Source organism: Cariama cristata, unplaced genomic scaffold (genome assembly GCF_000690535.1).
Source record: "Cariama cristata isolate BGI_N322 unplaced genomic scaffold, ASM69053v1 scaffold32675, whole genome shotgun sequence".
In the NCBI taxonomy this organism is placed as follows: Eukaryota; Metazoa; Chordata; class Aves; order Cariamiformes; family Cariamidae; genus Cariama; species Cariama cristata.
In genome coordinates this window covers 1-9,654 of record NW_009617477.1, presented here as the reverse complement: position 1 = coordinate 9,654, position 9,654 = coordinate 1, and the positions used below count along the sequence as shown (strand labels likewise).

Below are 9,654 nucleotides of genomic sequence, written 5' to 3'. Positions count from 1 at the left end.
AGAGTGTAGCTTGTCAACTCCAACAAAGACAACTCTGTAACATGTGAGCTTATTTTATTAACAGAATAAAAAAAGAACAGGCTTATAAGACATAAGGAATTGTTTTTATATTGTAAAGAGACATTTAAACATATACTCTGAAAGACAAAGTGAAGAAAGCCATGAAAAACTCAGAGAAACTAGTAAGGCTAAGAGGCATCACAAATATTTCCATTGTGTTCTATGACAGACCTCTGTTGGAAACATCCAGAGTGGGCACTGACAGGTTTTTTCCCCCAGTGCCTATTGCTACTGATGGCTCATCTTTACAGGGTGTCTTGGCACCATTGCCTCTGAGAAAGCAGGCAACATACAAACATACAGACATGCAGCAGTCTTGTTGGAACTCAAGTATATCTCAAAATTTCGATAGGCATCTTAATTACTAAATATATATTTTTAATTATTTTTAAGAAAATGTAACACAATCAGAAGTTAAGCACGTTTAAAATTCATCATCTTCCTATCAAGTAGATTACAGTTCCCGATATAAGATTTTATTAATTCCTAAATTTCATTTTGATTTATAACCATCTGCTTTTTAATAATTTTATTTCTCCAAATGCCAAATATTTGCCCTTCCTATCTTCAAAAGTTTGTGCACAGAGTTATAGAAAATCTGTTTAATAGATTTACCTAGACTAGTATTTACCAAATACATGCATTTTAAATCTTAAATAAAAATCCAGCTCCCATCTCTCCCCATATTTCATCACTAAAATTGTCCATCAACACTTTTAATTCATGGGGCGTATCAGCTTTCCAGCACAGCAGTTTCCGTGCCTGTCCCCAGATGCCCTATACACTGCAGCAGTACTCTCTCTTCTGACCATATCCTCAGTTCCCTTCATCTGCTGGGTACACAAAAGGCAGAATGCCCAGTCACTGTTCCAGAGGTAAAAGTGGGTCCAACCAGCCAGTCACTGACACTCAGCTGCTGGCCAGGCTCCACTTGCATTCCTTTGCTGTTCATGTGTTATGCAGACTTGTTAAAATCTCACAGTTTGGAGATGCATTCCACATAATATTTCCACTTACAACAAAGCCCTTTGTTAAGTTTTTGAATTAGCATAAAAAGCATCATTAGGAATCAAAATTTCGAGTTACTAGAGAACAGTGTGGAATGTTGGGCTCTTTCTGACTATGATTTTCATCTATGGAAATACATGCTTTATAAAGAACTTTAATCCCCATGCTTTATTAAGAACTTTTCATCAAATAACAACAACACAAAACCACAACACTTGGAACTCACCTGAATATTTGGCACATTTTTTCCGTTTATTTTGGGCAATATTTTTAAAGCAGGTCTCTCTCATACTGCCATATTCAAAAGTTAAAAAAATAACTTTGGATTTTTGGGTATGGAAGAAGAGTTTGCTAACTGCATTTTGGAAAGCTAGAAATTTTAGAAGTTTACTTGAATTTAGAAATTTACTTTAAAAACTCAATACAAACTCACATAGTCACAGAGTTTAAATAATTTATTTAAAGTTAGGAGGATAAGCAAGGAAGCATACGTATTATAAGCATAAGTCACAGAACCTTATCATATCCTGGTTTGACTGTTTTGAGGAAGATAAGTTTTAGCAACACAAATGACAACGCCAGCAGAGACAACAGTTCCATGGAAATAATCCATTAAGTAAAGACCTTTTCCCTCAGCAGCTGTACCTCCAATAATTCAAAAACTCTAAGGAACAAAACAAAACTGTTTTGATAAAACATGCTCTGAACAGGTGAAAATTCGGAGTAGTCAGATCACAGGAAGGAACACATTTGACATATCAACCTGTGGCCTACACATCCCCCACTGTTTTGTATTCTACATTTGGCTTGATTCCTGGCCAAAGTAGCATAGGCTAATATGGTGCTTCACAAAATAAACAGAAACCCTTAAATCCATGGAAAAACACACACAAACCAAAGGCTAACACAAAATGCTGTATGCATTGCACTCTATAAGGAAGTATCATTCATCAATTTTAACTAAAAATTGCAAAGCAATGATCCTCTCTCCACCCTGTTACCAGGAAAACTACTGGTATACATGCTTACAAAGACAGAAACATGTTTCATAGAAGGACGTCAAGAACCTCAGAAAATTAAAATATTTTATATGTGAACATATACAGCAGCTAAAAATAAACGTTACAGGCATGATGGACCTCTGCAGACAACAAATTTGGCTTCTCTCTTTGGCCCTGCCACTGACTAGCCACACATCCCTAGGAAAGTTATTCTTCTGCAAGAGAGAAACAAGTCCAATACTTGGAAAGCTCTTCATACACAGGCTATCCTATGCTAAGAGAGCAGAGCAAAAATAGTAGGTGAAACACTGGCTTGTGGCCTATACCTTACCCTAAACCAATTTGCACCATCTCCTAGTTCTAACAGAGATGCTTTTAAACTTCTGAAAACACAGACATGGAGGCTGCTGCTCCATAAGTCCCAGGGATTGGAATCAGTACAACGTGTTTTCTCACAAAAGACCCTACATAACATCTATCTATCCTATAATAACAACATACAGCTTCTGAAGGTGTACAGAGAACAGGTTGAGCTAAAGAGAGAAAATCTGCTAGTCTGGGTTTTGTGTTTGGCAAACAATTTAACATAGTGGGAAATAAATTTTTCCAGCATTAGGGCATCTGATTCATCTGTGAATGGATGATCACCCCCTCTTTTAGCATGTAGCTCCTGCGAAAGTGCTGCAAAAAGCCACACGCTGCCCATAAAGAAATATCTACTGGAGATTCACAGGGAACAGAATGAGAATATCTGTGATTTGCACATATGTTCGCTGTTCTTTTTCATTAGATGAAAAATAGATGCCAGCTGGCATTCACTCGTAGTATCAGCACCACATTATTCACAATTTCTTCTACAAAGTAGAAGGTTCCTGGGCATTGTCAGTGTCTAATAGAAAAGTTAAGAAAGCAGAACCTAACCCCATTCACACCTGCTCAATCTCTCACTCATTCTGAACATATTTCAAGGCATCTTTTCTAATTCAGTCTGCCAAACCGCTTCATCTTAGCAGCGAGAATTTCTTCACAATGTTTGTATATCTAAGGGACTTTTAAGTTGGTTAATGGCTTTCCTTTTTTTTTTTTTTTTAATATGAATAACTGCAGGACTGACAGTTCTATAACCCCCAGGCATGTAATTTGTACCTAAGATATGTACATTTGGAGAGGGAGAAAAGAAAGAATAAGTACAACACAGCTCAGACTGAAAACAAAAGGTGTTAAACTGAACCTTGGGAATATTTATAATAGAAACAAATCTGACAGAAACAAACCTTTAACAACTCCCCCCTTCATTTGCTAGGACACAGCCTGATAAAGCACAGAAATGCTACTGTAGCCCCTGCAGGCTTATTTTGACTAAATCTCAGGAATGCAACATATAAACACTAGACTCCCACATTACACTGTTAGAACTTGCATTAGCAGCAACTGGACAAAAGCCCCATTTTCACAGAAACTTCTTACAGGGATAAATCTTATGTTTAGGTTTGGGGGAGGTGTTTCTTCTTGTTGTTGTTTTTAAAAAACAATTTCCTCGCATAAATCATGCTCTCAAAATTCAAGAGGTGACTGATATATTGCAAACAGCAAACTTACTTTCCTTTTTGCAAATTTATTTTCCTTTTTAGGTTGTACCAAGGAGCCTTGTTTATCTATTTGATGTTTAGCCTAACATGGTGCATCTTTTATATTAGAAAGTCACAGCCATGAATGGCAGCTCTATTTTCTTTCACAATACCAGTATTATAGTTTCAAATCTCCTTTTTCTTATATATATTTTGATTTTTCTAGAATTTCTCAATAGAGAAAAGAAAAAAAATAGTATTATCTGACTTTCATGCTTGCAAATGTGCATTTCCTATCGCAATTATTTGCATCAGGAAATTGCTCTGTAGTGCAATGTTGAATCAGAATCTTACTGTGCTATGTGCTGTAAAAAACAAAGACTATGGCATTTTAGTATTTCCATTAAAAACAGTTTTTCAGTATTTCAGTGAAACAATAGCTCCCAAAGCATAAGAAAAGGCAACAGTAATCCAACTGTCTCATCATATTTTCTTTTGTTATCAGAACTGCCACCACTGAAGAGAGCAGAAAATTATGTTGGGGTTTCTTTCCTAATTGAAGAGCAATTTCACATACATAGGCAGCAAAGAATAGGGACAGTACAGCATTCGTTTAAGTTTATGCTGCCCTCTTGTGACTACCGTGTATAATTGCTACAGCAAACAAGTCATTAACCTAAGATAGTGAAAAAATCGTATTTAATTTGATTTTAGAAGGGAATTTCATAACAGGATGAGGGCAGAAAAATCTATTTGTTACTAATGAAGGTTGGTAGTGTGATGTTGTCGCATAGTAAAACAAATTCTCAGAAGAAAAACAGGACAGGAAAATCGGTGTATAAAAGGCAATTTTGAACATTTTTCACCTTGCATAAAGAAAAAGTACAAACGCCAGCATCTATTAAAGCCGTTGTAAGGTAACTTACGTTTTTCCAGGAGATTCTTTTAACCAGAACAGATCATCACTTGTGATTCCATACTCCAGTGCACCTGCAATCTATGATCACACAGGTAAGAAAGACCTTGAATCTACAACACAAGTCCTGGCAGCAAAAAAGCTAATAGCAACTTGGGCTGTATTAGCTGAAGTATAGCCAGTAGACCAAGAGGAATATATTTGGGGTTGCCCAGATATGTTATCCAGTCTTCGTCTTCAAAGATTTTTCAAAACCTGACTGCAAAAAAAACCCTGAGTAACACAATCTGACCGCACACCTGTCCCCAGCTCCTCCAGCAGGAGGTTGAACTAGATGACCTCTAGAGATCCCTTCCAACCTGAATTATCCTACAGCTCTAAGCAACATCAATGTACTAAATTGATGCAAATTGTTATCTATGGAAATGTTTTTCTGAAAAGCCTGTGCTTTATATGAAAGAAAATTTTTCACACGACACAAGTACAAAAATCTCTCATGTGCTACTTTATATTTACATTATTTATCCTCCAAACAGTCATTATTATCTGCAACAAAACCAGTAAAGCCATTGGAGTTGTTGGACAGCAAGTGTAACTTACATGCGTAGGATATTTTGGTCTTCCTCCAGTAGCAATGACAATATTTTCTGCAGTAACAATAGTCTACAAACAAAAATACAAAATCAAGCACTTGAAATCCTTTTATCTGTCTTTAGATTCTATCTTTGTACAAATGAGTGATAAATGAGAAAACTGGCACTACCATCTGCTATTTATATGACATAATAATCAGCAATGCATTAAAAAAAGGATGGAGGTAAAATAAATTAATACGTGCACGAGTTTCTCTTACACATTCTCTATCAGGTTTTGTTTTAATATTAAGCTTACAATTGTTCCTATACTGGACAAGCTTCTGATGACTATTTGGAAGCAACAGTTGTGCACAAACAGCAGCTTTTTAAAATCAATTTTCGCTTAGGGCAAAACACACAGAGATCACAGCAAGTGAATTCTGTCTCTAAGGCCTGGAGTTAAGCTACCTCAAAAGTAGAAAATGCTAGGCATCTACCCCAAAAAACTTTTGCTTTCTCTGCTGATATGAACAAGTAACATTATATAATTACCTTCAAAAAAGGTGTTAAAAATGCATGTTCAGTCTCCTGTTAAATATGCAGAAATGGCCACCATTCTGTTACATGACCCAGTTGCTTGAAGCTGTGCATTCAGTATAATTGCCTCCCTCACACAACTTTGTCTTAGAAAGCTAATCACCCTTACAATTCATCTGAAGGAGGAAAACACCTCAGACCAATCCAATACTTAGAGCAATAAGGAGATATTGGTCCCCTTTACATCACTGTAAGCATCTATTAAAGCAGTATGACTCTGACCAAAAAATAAAATATCTTTTGTCTCAGCATTTCCATCTGCAGAGAAAAAGCAATGGCATTTAACTGACAGGTTAGAGGCTAGGGACTCAGTAGGCAACAATCAAGTACATAAACCTCTTCTCTAGGTGGAAAATGCAAATCTCCCTCACCAAAACAATACTGAATACCTAAAGCAATTTGCAAAAGTACAATCTAGCTCCCAGTTGACCTGAAAACAAACACATGAAGACCTGAAATGTTTGAAATGAATGATACTGCAGAAATCAGCACAGCAGCTCACCTCTTTACCTGCTTTTGTTAAACCACGGATTGTATACGGATCAGAAAAACTCCCTTTCATGTTGAAATATTTCACCTTCCTGTTTAGAAGAAAACAGCAACATAAATGCACATTTAACAAAGAATAGGAATGAAATACAATCAGCTACTTTTTCTATATCTGAAGTGCTAAAAATGGTAGCAAACAGGCATAGAAAAGTAAAAGGAAGAAAGCATCTCATTTCATAGAATTGTTTGCAGCTCTGTCACATAATTTAAGTCACTTAGTTCTTGTGTCACAGTTAACTCCTCTATACAGCAGAGTACCTAACCTTGAAACATGCTTTGGGATCAGCTTATTGACCTCTTCAAATGATACATTTTCCACTAGCCATAGCATTACTATTACTATCTATAACATTACTAATCTAATGATCATTTGAGAGCACACAAAAGTGTCTCAGCAGGAGTTACAAGACTAGTACTTGTTAATTATCTATTAATATAATTTCTCTATAGAAGTAACTGCATGCTGAAAAACTTGGAACCATTTCTGCACTGAAAGCAAAAAAATCCAGCTGTTCTACTATAGTGTTATCTGTGGGCTTGTGTGGCATATAAATTTTGGTAGACAAGCTTGAAATTATCTTGAGAAATCTTGACTACTTCATAGTAATGCAAAACTTCTCCAAATTAAAGGAAGCACTCCCTGATCACTACCTTATTAGAATAAAGAAAGCATTCCCTGATCGCTACCTTGTTAGAAAGCTTTCACGTATGGTCAGTTTCAACCACTATTTCCCAGAAAAGAAAAGGAATGGATTGGCAAAGGCACCTATAGTCCTGAGGAGAAAGGACTTACAAACTCAAAATACTAGCTCTAATAAGAAACTCCAAAGGCAAGTCAGCAATTCTACAAGGAGACGAAGAGCTCCTTGACTATGGGAAGAAAGATGAACTTCGAAGTCTTATTTACTTGTCTTGTAGTTGCACTCTGTGTCCCCAGTTCAAGGATTTCACATAATTCTGAACAGCTTGTGCCATCACAGGCCTATCACAAAACAAGAAACTGAACATGAAGTCATCACGTTACAAATTCAGATTACGCAACTCAAAGATATAGGCAATTGCTAGAAATTAGGAATGTTCTACGGTACTTCTTTTTATAAAAAAGTAAATTATCAACTCCAACATAATATCTGCCTCGATAAACCAGTAAATACAGTTTTGTGTTTTAAACAAGGAGCAGTCTAAAAAGCTTCACGCGAATTTCACTTCTGTAACTAAACACCAACCGGGAAAAGTTGTTACGCACTTGCAGCACATAGGGCACTAGTGTTTACCAAGTATGATGAACAGGTTGGGCTATATTCCAGCCATAATGTTGGGCATCTTTAAGTGCACTCCCTAAAAGGGCTGCTTGATGCATAAGCTTTTTAGGAATGCAGCCAACATTCACACAAGTTCCACCAAGTCCCCATTTGGTTCCTTCGGAAAAAAAAAAAAAAGGAAAATAAAAGGTTTACAGGTTAAACATAGGTTAGTGTAACTTAACACAATTAGGCTTAGAAAATTGTGCAATTAGCTAAAGAGTTCTGAAACAACACAGTTTACTGTCTCCCACAGATCAGTTTCTAACTCTGCTTATGTTCATTTGTTTTGATAAAAAACATTTATATATATTTTTCTTCTAAAATTCAAACCATCTCAAGATGTTTCTCAGAGCTCTGAAGATCCAGCTACGACACATTCACATTTGCTTATTTGCAGATCTTATTTTACATATTGTACATGAAGAGACCCAATATGATACAATTGATAATATTTAGAAATTATAAATGTCTTTTTGACAGAGACACTATTCTGACATATTTAAGTCCAAAGTCTAGCACAAATGGTAGCATCAAACACTGCTAACAACCTTAATGTGCAGGGGAAGCAGGCAGAGCTGGGACATCGTTGGAGGGAATGAGCAGTACAGCAAGCTGAGCTTAAGGACTTTTACTACAAGCAAAGCAGGCAGCATGGTGGCCACTTTGCTGCTTGGAGCAATCTGCTCACCTAGGCAACCGTTTTATACGCGTGTCCAAATATTATCCTAGTATTTCTCCTCCATACCTTGTGGAGAAGGTTCCACATAATCCAAAACGGCCACTTTCCTTCCAAACTGAGCAGCTTTAAACAAAAAGCAAGACAAGGTACTTTTAGAGGAAACACAGAAACCTAAACATTTTTAGTAGCTCAGGTACAGATAGAGTTACAAAGGGGCGAGGTTCTCTACAGCAGTTAAACAGTTCTTGGAACAGTCTGAAGGGACTGTTGTTTTAACACATAAATAAGAAACAGTATAATTTTAAAAATACAGTATCTACGGAGGCACTCACAGTGAAATAAAAGTTTGTTGGATTTTTTTCCATGACAAAAGAAGTAATATTTTTTAAAAAGCTAATAGGAAAGCCAAACAAGATCACTTCACCTGAGGGCGTGAATTAATTTGCAGATTAACTGTATGGAGCTGAGTTAATGATTAATGTGTAGGGACTGAAGCATACTACATTTCTTAAAAAGCTTTAGCATTATCAGTATCACTTTTTTTAGTTTCCATAAACACCACTTAAGCTAAAACAAACTTCTGTTAGTTATAAATACAAACCTTCTTTTGCACAAGCAAGGCCTCCAGATCCTCCACCAATTACCAGAAGATCATACTCATTCTTTCCTGTGTAAAGGATGTGAAAAAAGAAGGAAAAGAAACAGGCAAGGAAGATGAGACAGGTATGTAAGAAGGTAAATATAAAAAAGTACACTATTTTTAATAACTGATTATTGCTGATTTGGGTTTTCTTTACTTTATTAGAGCACTGCGTTTTTCAGCATCCCAAAGCATTCTCCAAAAATCATTAAACTATCTAGTCTGGTTTTGTGAATGAAATAGAGAAAATAAAGCAATCCAGAAGCAGTGAGGAAATAGATTAGATTTTTACGCAATGTCCCAAGAAGCTCTTTCTGCATGATTAGTTGCAACTGAGATCCAGTATAGGTCTTTTCTGTCTGCATTACACCAGCAAGTTCTACACAGAGATTTTTCAGCAGGGTCACCTTATCGGACTCAAAAAGCTCCAGATGCAATGTAGGCCTTGCAGGGGTGTGGTGGGGCAGTCAGAGGGACGCTGGCCCCTTCTGCCACCTCAGCCTCCCCACAGATCAGGTCAGTCTCCCAGAGCAGTTTTGAAGTGGCAGGAGAAGCCCACAGGTGAGCAATAACTCATTTCTTAGCAAGGGCACCAGGACAACCCCTGCTTTCAGACAGCTGTCAGCAGTTTAGGGAGGACAGCCAAGGTCCCACAAGCATCCCACACCAACTGTGCCACCCCAGGGTTGGGGGACTTTTCTTAGCAGTTCGGAGTGGGCAGTTGGACTAGGAGGGCTGACAGCCCCCGTCGCTGGAG

The 9,654-nt window shown here is 37.1% G+C and overlaps 1 protein-coding gene across 1 annotated transcript in view; it reads right to left on the bottom strand.

Annotated features, from left to right (window-relative positions):
• TXNRD2 (thioredoxin reductase 2) overlaps window positions 1-8,924 on the bottom strand; it is a gene marked incomplete at its 5' end in the record, with an annotated part of 31,816 nt that extends 22,892 nt beyond the window's left edge. Inside the window, 7 exons of the mRNA XM_009700548.1 lie at window positions 4,564-4,634; window positions 5,154-5,216; window positions 6,228-6,306; window positions 7,182-7,256; window positions 7,549-7,693; window positions 8,324-8,380; window positions 8,859-8,924. Coding sequence (XP_009698850.1) covers window positions 4,564-4,634; window positions 5,154-5,216; window positions 6,228-6,306; window positions 7,182-7,256; window positions 7,549-7,693; window positions 8,324-8,380; window positions 8,859-8,924 — 556 coding nt within the window. The remainder of the gene's footprint in view (window positions 1-4,563; window positions 4,635-5,153; window positions 5,217-6,227; window positions 6,307-7,181; window positions 7,257-7,548; window positions 7,694-8,323; window positions 8,381-8,858) is intronic.
• Between the last annotated feature and the right edge of the window lie 730 nt (window positions 8,925-9,654).